Source organism: Doryrhamphus excisus, linkage group LG7, assembly GCF_037039965.1.
Source record: "Doryrhamphus excisus strain RoL-2023G ecotype Guam linkage group LG7, RoL_Dexc_Guam_v1.1, whole genome shotgun sequence".
Taxonomy (NCBI): domain Eukaryota; kingdom Metazoa; phylum Chordata; class Actinopteri; order Syngnathiformes; family Syngnathidae; genus Doryrhamphus; species Doryrhamphus excisus.
The window spans coordinates 510835-525127 of record NC_136363.1 but is presented as its reverse complement, the minus strand read 5'-3'; the positions used below and the strand labels follow the sequence as shown (position 1 = coordinate 525127).

The window sequence follows — 14293 nt, the reverse complement described above, 5'->3', positions numbered from 1 at the left end:
TAACAAGTGGGGGGCCCGGGAGGCTTGTTGTTGCTACGGCGATACAGCTTTGTTTGGGAATCTCCAGAGGGAGAAGAGAGAGAGACAGAGAGAGAGCGAGCGAGCGAGGGGACGAGATCTGTGCGAGCCGTGACGTGCTTTCCACTAAGGAAACAAGGTCAGTAGGAGCAGAGGCAAGTGCACATGACTGAAGAGGATGCAGACAGGAAATGGAAGCCTCGGAGTACCTCCCGCTGATGTGTTCTGGAATGCCGTTTAATCCGATGAAATCAGAAGGGACGCCCCCCTGCTGCTGCGTTTGGACTTTCCCATGTGTTTACCTGAGACGTGTTCTACCTCAACAAGATGACGATGGCGTGCGGTCGGGATCACATGATCGTCTCCTTCCTGTGCGCCAACACATAGAAACTGTTGCCCAGCAGCAAACCTTTCCCTCCTGGGCCTAATTCTCATGGCCGCTTGCTCAAGGGCAGGCTTTGGGATGGTGGCAAACCCCCTCTGATGACTCCAGGCGAGGAGCACCGACATAGCGTAAAGCATCCTTCGCCATGGATTCCCACCTGTCTTTCTGGAACTCCAAAACGCAGAGCACCACGTGGGTGGAAGGGGAGGACCAGGATGTGTACGAGGTGGAATCTCGGATCCCTCTTCCCCGACCTTTCCCGGTCTACAGCAGCTTGACGGAGAGGAATGCCGTCCTGGTGCAGACTCAGATCTCTCATGTCAATCACAGGACAAACGGCCACCTCCTTAAAGTCATCTCCAGGATCTCTCTGCCCACCCCCCCCTATACAGTAAGTTGATGCAGCAGAGGAAACTCTTGCATGAGAGCTGCTGATGAATATTTTACCGTGCTGCAGCTTCTTTTATGAATTAAATATCATGTCACGTAAGGTGTTGGAGGCTTGTGTGACTTCCACGAGGTCACTTCCTGGTTTGCGTAATGTCCTCACAGACCTTTGCTCTCGGAGATATGCAAAGCTGGGAAGAGTAGTGGTGGAATGGCAGCGATATGATGACACAGGTCACGTGACTCTCAGGGTACTAGTTGTGGAAAAAGTCAAAATATGGTACAACTCATGAAGATCTCACTGAGCTGGACCATTATGGACGTGATCCTGCAGGTGATCCTGCTAATTGCTTTATCAGCTGTAAAAATTAATATTTTTACTTCATTTTTTTTCATGCTCTTAGGTGGAGCATGCCCGCATCACGCAGACCGAGCTCATGCGGGAGTCCTTCCGCCATAACCAGGAGATCAGCGAGCTCCTACAGAAGCAGGAGGAGCTGCAGGAGCGGCTGTCGGAGGAGGCCCGAGCGCGCGAGCAGCTGGCACTGCAACTGCACCAAGCCGAGGGTGAGCAGTGCAAGATGGACCTAACTTGTACCTTATCACCTCCCCCCGAGGGCGGCGAAATGTCAATGCAAGACCCAGAGGGCACCTGGGGTGGGGGGGTAGGATCAGCTGTTTGACAGGGAGAGTGAAACCAAGTTGAGTCTTCCTGGGGGGGCAGCTAGCTTGCATGGCCCCATCCTTGTCAGAGACAGCTGGCCCTGCGGGGGCAACTGTTGCACACACACGGCAAACACCAAGCCACTCACTTTTTCACTTTTGGGAGCACGGAATAGTGGTGAGTGCTGTCTTATCCTTGTTTGACCGGAGAAGTTCCGTGTTTGTTTTTTGCAATTGAGTGCAGGTACAGATGGCTAATATCTGCTGCCATAAAACCAAGTCTGGAAGCAAACGCCGGGGTAGTCGGCACATGCAACAGTTACGTAAGGCTGTTCCCACAACATTTCAATTTCAGGTAATATGGAAATGTTAGGATGGCTGACATGATGAGAGAAGGGCTTTCACATGATCGACGTGATTGGACAATTGTGTATCTTGGAGAGAACCCTCCTTAGGCAAACTCTCCACCACGTTGGTTCCTGCTCAGTCTGCAACGTGTACCTTGTGTCCCGCTTGTAACGGCATGCTAGCATCTGAATGGAGGCCTAGCGCTGGCGTTGCTGTATGTACTGTATGACCCAGTAATGCTTGCTGACCTGTGACGGGACAGCGCCCTTATGAAGCATTTCATTGTCTTTGCGTCCATCCTCGTCGAGCAAAATGGGTCAGACATTCTCACTGGCGTTCAGTTATACAGTAGGAATGTGTTTGGGCTCTTTGAGGTTTCTGAGCGCCGTGTGGTACAAAAGGCTGCGTAGCGCCGTGCACAAGCATTCCACCAAGTTGTTATTAAGCATCTTCTGTCACTTTGTTCTCGCCCAGGTGTGATTGACGGCTACACGGGCGAACGTGCCTCCCTGGAGGAGCAGTTACGTCAGAAGGAGGAGCTCCAGCTCAGCCTGGAGCAAGAGCTGCAGGTAGAATGTTGTCAGAGTTTTTCATTGATGAAGCGTTATCGTCGTGATTGCAGACTAAACGGAATGTTTTTTCGCCGCAGGTTACCAGCAGTCGACTGCAGGAGTTGGAGCAGGAGAGGCTGCAAATGCAGGAGGAACGAGAGATGATGTCCCGACAACACGACGCCATGAGAGAGGACGCAGGCCCCCGTGAGCTTCGTACGTATCCCAAGCTGCTCATTGTTACCTGCCATGAGATAACCTGCATACATGGTCTAGTCTCAACCTGCGTACCCAGAAGTGTGTCTCGGACGAGGTCTGAAATAATAGTGCCGTTTGTTTTCTGAAGATTTCATTTGTATTATTAATGTACTATAAATACATCATAACAATTGAATATTCATTTGATGGGGTGTCACACGAACAATAGTACATTCATGAATGAATCCCACAATAAATGAAAATACCCTGGCTGACCTCCTACCTCCTCTACCGCCCCCAAACAGGCAGGAGGAGGGGTCATGAAAGGAGTGAGCCCTCTTCTGTCTGTCTGGGTGGGTACACTGGTGTACTAGTACTGGTGTAAGCTAGTAGAAATGAAGTGACTAGATTGCAATATATTGGTGAATATTTTGAAAAGTTCTGTTAAAATCTCGTCTGGTCTTGTTTCGTCGACCCAATGGGGCGTTTGGTCTGGTGACACCCCAAGTGTTAGTATTCTCAATCGCAATAGAGAGCGACAAGGTGTTGGAAGTCCATGATAACTATAACTATAACCTCTCCTACTGTGAAAAAGGTAGGCCATTTTTCCATGATAAAGGTGAGTCTTCAGCATTTTTGGGTCAGGGCTATCGAAGAACCGCCCTCCTTTTCACGCTGTTTGCTTCTCCATCCTAGCCGACATCGTCATGGCTTTTGTGTTGATGTGAAAAAGAAGAGCATGTTGAACGCCTGTGCTTTCCTATCCTCCCGTAGGCCTAGTTGACGCTGCAATGGTCGCAGCACCTGAAGCAGGTGTGTCCACTTTGAGCACGGCTCAGCCCTCCTCTTCTCCGCTACGTTCCTTTGAATGGAGTGACATGATAACCAGTGTATCCGTGATCTAACCCGGCCGCATCACCCACAGCACCCACAGAGCTTGCTTGCTTCCTTGGCCTCACGATGGCACTCCAATCACTAACCTTTGCCTCTGCTTTTTTCACTCATCTTGTCCTGGCTTGTGGTTTTTAATTAGCCCTAATTTTAGCATGATCAAATGACAGCAGATGTCCGCATTCACACATGGCCTTTAGATCCTCCGTCAATCATCTACATGTGTATATACTGGATTGATTACTAGTGGGAGTAAGATGATTGGCTGTCCAGGAACCCCCCCCCCCCCCTTGTCTGCTGGGCATGCATATTACAATATCTGGATGTCATCCTGGGTGAACCAATGGGAGTTGGTCCTGGTGGCAGCGGAAGGGGCATCGTGTTGGGAGGTTCATCTTGGATACCTGAATGGGATGTTGGAAGAGTCTGAGGGCAGAGGTGTTAAAATGACTTGGCCAATATGTAGTGGGGGCTTTATCCGTTGGCATCAAAACATATTCCCAGGCTGTCCTTGCACGCCATGCAGATCAACAGCTGGCATGACTTTATAGCCCTCAACCTTTAGGTCACTTTAAGCCATCACAAGCCTGAAGGAACATGGAAAAGTGATGGGAGTTGGAAGTCAAGGACCAGCTTTTGTTAATGACGCCTCCTCAGACTCCTCAGTGGCATCCCATTCATCTCCATGCAAGATGTACAGTAACTGTCAATGTCCAAGCAGTAACACCTCCATGCTCCTGCGCTGGCCTAGATCTGCTGGAGGAAGCCGAGAAGCTGATGAAAGAGAAGGTGGAGGTGCAACGGCAGGCGGAGAAGGAGAGCGCCGACCTCCTGAAGCAGATGAAGGTGCTGGAGGCGGAGCTGGAAGAGCAGGTCAACAGGGTGATTGAGCTGGAGCACGCTCGCAAGGCCGAGACCGGAGACCTCCAGCAGCAGATCCAGGCCCTGGAGAAACAGCTGGACAAGAACAGGAAGTTCCTGGATGTAAGTGCAGCATCCGAGGATACTGTTGATTGACTAAAACGGGATACGGATGAGCACGGAGTGTTTTTAAGCTTCTCCTGCTGGTGCCTAGGAGCAAGCCGTGGACCGAGAACACGAGAGGGACGTCTTCCAGAATGAGATCAACAAACTGGAGCTGCAGCTGAAGAACCCGCTGAAGCTTCAGAGTGGCTCTGAGCAAAGAAGCCAAGAGGTAAGCGAAGAGTGCCAAGCGGTAACGGAGATGCGGATGCCGCACATTGGACACCCCGCTCCACCGGCACAGTAAACAATAGACTTCCTTGAAAGTCACACCCGGCTTGTTGACGTGGAGCGGAATGAATGTGGGCTGATGTTGTTAGCTTTTATTTCTCTGCTGCTAGGTGTCACGTTAACAATGCAGGGCCTTTATTGGATGCCATAAAAGGCGGTCAGGAGTGGAGGCGATGGTGGAGGTGGTGGGCAGCACCAAGCCAGGTGACACGGCTTGGTTGGATTGAGGAGCGGGGGTTCATTGTGTAACCCAACACCAACTGAGGGAGTACTGGTGGCATTATGGGAATTTTTTCCTTGTGTAGTCAGTCTCAAGAGACCTTAATATTCTATCCCGAGATTATGTCTTTATGCTCTGGATCCCAACCTGTCACCTTCGGCATTTTGGTTAATGTGTAACAGTCATCTGCTGCCATCAAATTACACTTTAACTCTGGTAAAAGAGTGGAGCCTGCATGGTGAAGTACCCAGCTTCACGGGGTTATTATGGGCTGTATGCTTTATCAGGCATCCTGATGATGAAAGCCGATCACAATACAGTTTCTTTCATTTCCACAGGCATATTCCTTCAATCTGAAAGTGCTTCTTTTCTTCCTTTGCTCCCTCCTCGGTCGGCTCACCTCTGTCCCTTTTTGCCTTTGCACTCTCCGTTCCTTCATGCTCCTCCTGCCTTCTCTCTCCTTGGCATTTGCAGGTGGATGGAGTAAGCATCAAGGTACCGCTTCTAGCTACACGTACTACAGCTTGTTTGCCCCCAACCCCACCACCAGCACCCCCGCAGACCTGCTAGTGCATTACAGTAGTCCCGACCCCTCTTCTTCCAACCTCATGAGAACGTTGTCCTTTTCTTCTTCCCTTCCATCGTTCAACTAAAACCAGCATTGATCCCAGGGAGAGTCCCACTCAAGACCCTCCAAGCAGACTTTCACTGCTCCAATTTACATGAACTCTCCACGGTGAAGTACTCCTTCCTTCACTCAAGTAATGTCATTACCGTCATCATTTCTGGTGCACAAGCCCCTGCTTTCTTCTGAAACTTTGAACCCTGCAGCTTATACAGCAGCGTGGCTGATTTATGACCATCATCTCCCATGCTTCAGAACTACTCCTAATCATTTAAATACTGTGCCTATTGTCAGGATGTCATTACTTAATCTAACTGTCGTCTTAGCTAGAAGGCTAAAATCATCACACAGCAACTTAACACTCAAAAGGTATAAATATGCAATAATATCCCATAATACACGTCTTCCCAGCAGAGCATTTCATTGGCCGATTTATGGCTGCTCGTTTCTGGTGCTCACAGACAGGCGCGTGTATCTAGGGGTTGTCCGTCATCCCACACAGCTCCGCCCCCTTTCCACGTCTTCTTCATCTGACAGGTGGATCGGTTACCTGCCCACCTTGCTCATGTGCTGCTATGGCGTTTGTCACCCTGAATGAACCCCCCCCCCCCACCCCCCTCCCTTCCTCCTTCCCTCCCTCCCTCCTTTCTCAGGTGGATCAGCTGACCTCCCAGCTAGCGTGTATGTGTAGCAAGTGGGGAGTCTCCGTAAGGGAGCCTTATTTAAGCGGCACACTCTCCTCTCTCTCTCTCCTTCCCTCTGCCAGGTGGAGCATCTGACCTCCCAGCTGAAGGAGAAGGCGGACTGGTGCAGTGAGCTCCTGCTCAGCTCCGAGCAGCTGCGTCGTGAGCTGGGAGAACGCGACCAGGAGATTGACAAGCTGGAGAGCCGCATCCGTGAGCTGGAGCAGGCCCTGCTGGCCAGCACAGAGTCCCTGGAGAAGGTTAGGAAGAGGGAGGGGGCACAAAGGAGGGGGGGGGGGATAGCAGAGATTGTTAGCGAGTGGGAAGCTAGTGGCTGCGGAGCACGGTGTGTGCGTTAGAGCATGGCGATGACTTGGTGGTGCTCTAGGAGGTGGGAGGGGTTGAGCAGCGTGAGAGAACAATGTGCAGGCCTGTCACATGACAACACTGACCAATGGCTAGCAACCACTGACAGCCAGTGCCTAAAGGACTGGAGCGTACTGGTATACCATCAACTCCTCTGGTCAATTCACAGATGTGTGCTGGAGCCTATCCCAGCCGACTTTGGTCACCAGCCTTGGCATGGACAATTTGGACTCAGCGGTCAACATAACGTATGTTTTTGGAATGTGGGTGGGAGGAAGCCACGGCACCACGCACAAATGGGAATGGGAAACCCAGTGCAGGCACGGGGAGAATATGCAGACTCCACTATGGAGATTGAAACCCAGATCTTGCAGATCTCCTGACTGTGGCCTGCATGCTAACCACGAGGCCACCTGCCAACAGCTATAAAAGCAGGGGTGTCCAAAGTGCGGCCCAGGGCCCACTTGTAGTCCATGGGTTGTTTGCTATTGGCCTCGACACCTCGTAGAAATAAAAAATAAAGTTTAGCTTTAGCGCCATTACAACATTGGTTTTACTTTTTTAGATTGTGGAGCACACCAACCATTGAGTGGCGCAACACTGTCCCATCTCTCCTGGAGGTGTTCTCATGCGTTTCATGTGTTTGATGTCAGGATGAACAAAAGAGATGCCACACATCCATCACCAAGGCGGCGCACTCCACACTGGAGGCTCAGTTGCAGACCGAAAGGGAAGCCTTGGAACGGAAAGAGAAGGAGGTAGCGTTCCCTTTCTGCACCTTCGTTACTCTCCTTGCGCCACACCAGATCGCTTTGACGTCAGCGACTTTGCTTCTCTGCCGTGGCCTCAGATCTGTAACCTGGAAGAGCAGCTGGAGCAGTTCAGAGAGGAGCTGGAGAACAAGAGCGAGGAGGTGCAGCAGCTCCACATGCAGCTGGAGATCCAGAGGAAGGAGATCAGCAGCCAGCAGCAGTACATGGAAACCAGGGAGAGCATGCTTCAGGTGACCTTGCACCATGAACTATGAAGTAGGATTTGGGCTAATATAATATGTTAACATGTTAGTCACCCTTTGAAATGAATGAATATTGATGATTCATGCTAACGCAATAGAAACACAATAGAAGACTTAAGGAGCCAAGTCCCTATGCCTGCCAGAGGCTAACATTAAAGGTCCCATATTATACTCATGTAATACTATAGTGCATTTGACAGTCCATCACAATGTATGAGCAATGTATCATGAAGACAGGGGGACATGGGGACATGGGGACAGGGGGCGGGTAGCCGGCAGACCTCCAGGATGTATTTGAAGCTATGTAGTGAAGCCTGCTGTTTTGCAACGTTGTCCTTAAGGAAGCGGTGTGTGGCCACGGGGTGGCCAGGGGCAGGCCCCTGAGGAAGGAGGTTTTTCCCTTCATGCCGTCATGGGAACCCAGGTTCGGTGCTGATGATGCTCATATTATTTGGCTAACATCTTGCAAAAGTCCATTAGCATAATAGGGGACCTTTAAAACGAGGCGTTTATGAGCGGTTTGACAGTATGGGTGAATTTGAGGCCAATCTGGACTCTTGCGGTGCGTGTTCATTCCATCACATTATAATCTTTTGACTCTTGAAGGTGATGGAGCAGAAGGACAGGGAAATAGTACATCTTAATGAACAGATCACTAAGCTCAAACACAAGGAGAAAACATCTGGCAACCAGGTAACATGTACAGTCTCTGTATGCTATGCTGGCACCAAATAGAAATATATAAAAGTATATTTGGTGCGTGCATAGCTCCATGCTTGTGCGTCCAGTGTGTGTGGTCTTGTTCACTGGTGGCTCCATTGTCTATTTCACTTTTGGTTTGTCTTGGTAAGTCCATTTGTGGTGGATCATTGACTCTGTGTTTCCAATCTAATCTTAATGACAGTCATCTTCACCTAACAATGGTATTCATGGTGGCCACTTAAAGGAGGGTTTTTGAGCGTACGGTAATATCGTCTTCGTGTTTTCAGGGAATGGACGAGCGGGATGAGCTGATCAAAGACCTGGAGTCGCAGGTGCAATGCCTGCGGAGCGAGCAGGAGCGTTTCAAGAGCAATAGCGAAGACGAGGTTGACCAGCTGAATGCTGTGATTGACAAACTCCAGCAGGAACTGGTCCACATCCAGCCGCACCCGGCCGCGGGTGATGAGTATGATGAGATGAAGCAGAAAATGGAGTTTGATACCCTCAAAATGGAGCATGACAAGCTGCTGGAGACACACCAGCTCCTGCAGGAGAAGCTTGAAGAGAAAACTGCAGCCTTTGTGGTCGTCCAGGCCCAGGTTCAAGCTCTGGAGCAGAGTGCAGCATCGAGGATGATGGAGCTCCGTGTCCGCATCCGTGAGCTGGAGGACTCTGTGGGTGAAAAAGACGGCGAGCTCGGCCGCTGTCGCCTCCTGGTGGAGCAAAGTCAAAGCCACGCCGAGGATCTGCAGCTGAAAGCGTCCACCCTGGAGGAGGAGTTGAGGGAGAACGTGGCGGCCGCGCTGGTCAGCAAGGCCACCCTGGATGCTTTCCAGCAGCAACAGCAGCAGCCGTCTGGCACACGTGGAGAAGATCACCGCCCGCAGAGTCTGCCTGACTTTGGCCTCCCTCAGATGGAGTTCAGCCTGCCGGTCCATGCTAGACAAGCTCCAAGAGGCAAGGTGGTGCATCTGACACAGAAGCTCTGTGAGCTGGAGGCCAGTCTCAGCGGCATCCAAAAGGACCAGGAGCTCCAGAAGCAACTGCTCTCCAGCTCGGAGGAGGACGTGCTGGAGTACGAGAAGAGGCTGGCGGTGCTCATGGATTTGCTCAGTCAGATGAAGGTCAAGACACGTCCCAGGACATGGCCCGCCGTGGAGGTGAGAGTGGAAAACCTTGCAAGATAAGGATTGTGTCTGTGAAGGTCAAACCTTTGTGCTTCTTTGAAGCAGGCCGCAACTGGTGGAGTTCTCCAGGAGTTGGAGAAGGCGAGACAGGAGGCCTTGCACACCCAAGAGCAGCTGCACAACTGCAGGGAGCAATGCAGTAACCTCCAGGAGGAACTAAAAGTAGGCTAAGATTCACACGTTCTCTGAGGGCATCTCCTGATGTTAGCTGAGACTTTGCTGCTTGTCTGTCTTGAAGGAAAGAACACAAGTGGTAGATAAACTTCGAGAGCAACTCCAAAAGGTATACTTCATGTACCTTCTGGTGTTTGGCCTCATCATTCATGTCTACTGCTTCTGTTGCCACTTCAGGCGTCTTCTCAAGGAGATGAGGAGATGCGGGCGCTCCAAGGGGAGTTGGTGAAGAGCCAGAAGGAGGCGGCGCGCGCCAAAGAAGACCTGAACAGCTGCGAGGAGAGCTTGGAGAAGGTGCAAGAGCTGCTGCAGGTAGAAATTGAGCTTTAAAAATGAGATCATAAGAAAGATGGCTCACTCTAGATGTTTCCTGCCAGGAACGTGACCTGACCTTGGCTCGGCTTAAAGCAGAACTTGGCCAAGTAAGCAGAAGGCACCCTAGTAGAGCACGTGCTTGTTGATTGAGCAGTTGTCTTTTCACACTCAGGTTCAAGCGCTAGAGGACAGGGCAGAGCTTCTCAAGGAGCTCCACGAGGTCAGAAGCAACGCAGACTCCGCCAAAGAGGAACTCAGCAGCTCCAAATCCCACAACGAGAAGCTCCAGGAGGATATTCTGCTGCGGGAATTGTCTATTTGTAAGCTGAATGAGCAGCTGCAGGAATTCAAAAACTGTGTTGACACCACCAAAGAAGAGCTGAACAGCTACAAATCCCACAATGAGAAGCTCCAGGAGGACATCCAGATGCGTGAAACATCTGCTTGTGAGCTCAGGGAGGAGCTCCAGGAGGTCAAACAGAATGTGGACGCCACCAAAGAAGAACTGAATGGCTACAGGCGACACAACGAGGAACTTCAGGAGAACATCCAGGTGCGTGAAACATCTATTTGTGAGCTCAAGGAGGAGCTCCAGGAGGTGAGAAATAATGTGAACACCACCAAAGAAGAACTGAACAAATACAAATCCCACAATGAGGAACTTCAGAAGGACATCCAGGTGCGGGAATCTTCCCGTCGGAAGCTCCAAGAGGAGCTCCAGGAGGTCAAACAGGATGTGGACGCCACCAAAGAAGAACTGAACGGCTACAGGCGACACAATGAGGAACTTCAGGAGGACATCCGGGTGCGTGAGCTGTCCCTTAGGAAGCTCAAAGAGGAGCTCCAGGAAATGCAAGCTGCCTTGTCGAAGACAGCCGACTCGGATCCTACTTCTCCTTCTCCTGCTCCGTCTCCTCAACCTTTTTCCTCCGCTTCGTCCTCCTCCACGGCCTCCCAGCCCAAGAGAAAGGCAAGCAGGCAGCAGACGGCTAAAGGAGGCGGCACCAAAGAGAAAGCATCTCTCTCCAGGAAGACTTCAGCTCCCTCAGGTCTGTCCTCCACCAAAAATCCCAGAAGGCACCTCAACAGCAGCAGCGACTCAGAGCAGCCAGGGCGGGGCGTGGCCGACGCTTCCACTCAGACCCAAGTGGCCGCCATGGCGGACTGCGGCGAGGAGCCTCCCGCGGCGGCCACCAAAGAGGAGCTGGAGGAGGTGATGGGAGACTTCCGGGACAAGATCGTACAGATGCAGGAGCTGCACGCCGCGGAGATCCTCGACATGGAGGCCCGCCACATATCGGAGAGCGACAGCCTGCGTAGGGACGTGCAGAACCTGGAGGAGCAATGCAAGGCCCTCAAAGCCGTCATTGACAAGCTGCGCTCCACCGAGGTGAGCTTAGTCAGCTCACTACTTAACTGCAGAGAGTGGCAGGCATGCCATTGGGTTATATGGATGTCATATGTTTGATGTCATGATGTTTCCAGTGACTGTAAGAGGCGTGGAATGGCCTTAGGAAGCAAAAGTCGGCACTTTATGGGTGCGGCCATTACTCACAATAGCCTGTATTCTTCTTGTATTCTCTGTAGGCTTCCCTAGCGAGACAAGATCGGCCACTATCGCAGTTGAAAGATGGCTACACCAGCGGTGAGATCAACGTCAACAACGGCGATCATCTTGCACAATCTCACAGATCTTCTCGTATTTGCAGACAGCAGCTCGGACTACAGCCAGAGAACCGGATATGACCTCCCCGGCCTCCAGCAGGAGTTCAGGGTGACGCCAGAAGGTGCCAGAAGAGAGCCTGAGAGCCAGTTGCCAGATCGCATCAAGGTAAAGTAGCCATCCGTGTGGGCGTCGGTCCACCCAAGTGGAGCTCTGTGGTTCACGTGGAAACATGGTGGCGTGTCTGCACATCCAGACCTTGCTCCGTGAGGTCCACCAGGAGGGGATGCAGGTTCTCTCTCTGTCAGAGCTCCCGCTCTCCGAAGGCGAGCCGGCCTACCAGTTCAGCCTCCAGGCCTGGCTGAAGGAGAGGGACGCCTTGCTGGCCACCGTGGAGTCCCTCCAAGGCCTCATCGCCAAGATGCAGACAACACAGGTACTGAAGAAGAAGAAAGCCAGTCAAGGTGCGGCGCTGATGTTTTTGTTCTTCAGGCGTCGGGTGTGGAGGATTGGCGTACCGAGCTGTTGGATGCGGTGCGCCAGGTCTTTGTCGGGGAGCGTAGCGTGCTCAAGAGTGCCCTCTACAGCCAGGTGGACCTGCTGGACACCAGCGACGCCATCATCCACCTCAACCAGCTGGAGCGCAGACTGGCCGAGCAGGTGATGCCCCACATCACGAGATCCTTCTTCTCCCCCCGCAGAGATTGCTCCATGCCCTTTATGATCCGTGTGCAGGATGCTCAGCACAAAGAGGCCATGGCTTCACTCTTGGCTGCAGACAGGTCCAGTCTCAGGTCTGAGATCCAACATCTTCGAGGTCAGCTGGAGCATCTCCATCAAGGTGAGGAGCTTTCATCCGTCCCGCGGCCTTGATTTACTCGCCACCATGCCTTTGCTCCTCAGATGGCCGTCACGCCGTGTCATTGGCTGCCGATCCCGGCGGGGCGGAGCAGCAGGGAGGAAGAGGTGACGGGGCGATGGAGACCGACAGGCTGCTGCTGGAGGAACTGAAGAATGAGCTGTCGCAGACTAAACTGGAGCTGGAGACGACGCTTAAAGCTCAGCACAAACACCTGAAGGAGCTGGACGCTCTCAGGTTGGGAGAGATGATCTGTGATGATGAGATGTTCTCCACGTCTTACTGCTTACACGTTCCTCTGGCCTGCAGAGCTGAGGTGTCACAGAAGGCTGCAGAGGTGGACGCACTGAATGACCAGCTGTTGGAGGAGAAGAAGAAGGGCCGTGAAGTTCAGTGGACCATGGAGAAGGAGCGGTGTCGAATTGGGAGAAGCGAGGAGAGCACACGAGAAGAGCTGGAGGTCTGTATCTGGAGCCCAGTGCACCACAAGAGCTCCCAACGTAACTAACCTTCCGTTTGGCTTGGAAGGACTTGACCTTTGCTTTGGAGGAACAAAAGAACCATGTGACCCAGCTGAAGTCCACCTTGGAGCAGGAGCGCCTGGCCACCGCCCAGCTCTGCCAGCAGGCCGAGAGGGAGAAGCTGAGCCTCCACAGGCGCCTCCAGGAGCTCCAGGTCCAGCTGGAGACGGAGCGAGCCAAGGCCCAGGAGATGAGTGCCGCTCTGGGGAGGGAGAGGCAGCTGCGAGTGGGTGGCGTCTCCTCGAGGGACGGTCAAGCGAATGAGGAGCACAACCTTCTAGAAGGGCTACAGGAGCATCTCGATGACAAGCATGCACAGGTGGGTGTTGGAGGTCAAGCCCCCCATCTTTAAATGTTGAGGTACCACCGTGCATTTTTGGGATCTCCAGAACTAGCAGTTACTTTCCTGGCCTCCAGGTGGTGCACCTCCTCAGCCAGTTGGAGGCTCACAAACTGGAGAGTGTGAGAAAAGAGGAGGAGCTGACTCTGGCAGGTCACAAGTCAAGACAAAACCAGGAGGCGTTGCTGGAGGCCCAGGTCCGCCTGGAGAATCTGGAAGTGAGACTCTTGGAGACGCAGGAGCAGCTGGAGATGGAGGCGGACAGGAGGAGGAGCCTGGAGGAGGAGAGGGAGAGACTGGAGGAGAGGTTGGCCAACATGAGCGTTTCCCAGCAGCCTCCTCTTTGGGAGGTGACCGACGGAGGCCACCATCATGGTCCTTGGCGTACAGCGGACACCATCCTGGCCAAAGTCCAGCTGGTTTCTTCCAAGCTACGCAACATGGCGACCACAGCCGTGGGAAGGTAGCTTAGTTGGTGGTGGGCTCCAGCAGCAACGCTCCCGCTCCACTCACGTCTTCCTTCCTTGAACAGATCTTCCACTCTGATCTCTGATGACGAGCTGACCCTGCTCCGGTCCTCTCTTGATGATGTCATCACCGTGCTGCAGCAATCTCCAGGTCTCCCATCCGTGCCCGAGGTCAGCGCTGCTGCTTTTCCCCCGCACTTAAAGATGGCTATCACACCTCATACTGCTTCCTGTGCCCCCGTCAGAGCGCCGCCCTGCTGGCGGGGGGCTCCGGCGGCTCCTCCCTGACGGAGCATCTCCTCAGGCAGAACGCCGAGCTGACGGGTTTTGTCAGCCGTCTGACGGAGGAGAAGAACGACTTGAGGAACCGCTCCCTCCGACTGGAGGAGGAGCTGCGCTGCTATCGGCACGCCGGGCCGGGCTCGGGCGATGGCGTGAGTGGGATGGTCGCCCTGTGAAGA

General features: G+C 52.8%; 1 protein-coding gene across 7 annotated transcripts in view; it reads left to right on the top strand.

The window, feature by feature from the left end:
- akap9 (A kinase (PRKA) anchor protein 9) overlaps nt 1-14293 on the top strand; it is a 31268-nt gene that overhangs the window by 15199 nt on the left and 1776 nt on the right. For 4 of the 7 annotated variants that reach the window (XM_058047471.2, XM_058047466.2, XM_058047465.2 and 1 more), the window contains 27 exons: nt 1195-1357; nt 2276-2370; nt 2451-2568; nt 3325-3363; nt 4193-4425; nt 4517-4636; nt 6307-6483; nt 7243-7347; nt 7440-7592; nt 8211-8297; nt 8594-9466; nt 9536-9655; nt 9732-9776; nt 9845-9979; nt 10045-10089; nt 10155-11372; nt 11570-11627; nt 11692-11813; nt 11902-12081; nt 12138-12305; nt 12381-12486; nt 12549-12741; nt 12814-12964; nt 13033-13344; nt 13443-13828; nt 13898-14003; nt 14078-14266. In XM_058047471.2, coding sequence (XP_057903454.2) covers nt 1195-1357; nt 2276-2370; nt 2451-2568; nt 3325-3363; nt 4193-4425; nt 4517-4636; nt 6307-6483; nt 7243-7347; nt 7440-7592; nt 8211-8297; nt 8594-9466; nt 9536-9655; nt 9732-9776; nt 9845-9979; nt 10045-10089; nt 10155-11372; nt 11570-11627; nt 11692-11813; nt 11902-12081; nt 12138-12305; nt 12381-12486; nt 12549-12741; nt 12814-12964; nt 13033-13344; nt 13443-13828; nt 13898-14003; nt 14078-14266 — 5697 coding nt within the window. The remainder of the gene's footprint in view (nt 1-1194; nt 1358-2275; nt 2371-2450; nt 2569-3324; nt 3364-4192; nt 4426-4516; nt 4637-6306; nt 6484-7242; nt 7348-7439; nt 7593-8210; nt 8298-8593; nt 9467-9535; nt 9656-9731; nt 9777-9844; nt 9980-10044; nt 10090-10154; nt 11373-11569; nt 11628-11691; nt 11814-11901; nt 12082-12137; nt 12306-12380; nt 12487-12548; nt 12742-12813; nt 12965-13032; nt 13345-13442; nt 13829-13897; nt 14004-14077; nt 14267-14293) is intronic. The other 3 variants (XM_058047467.2, XM_058047470.2, XM_058047472.2) reach the window with 3 other exon arrangements.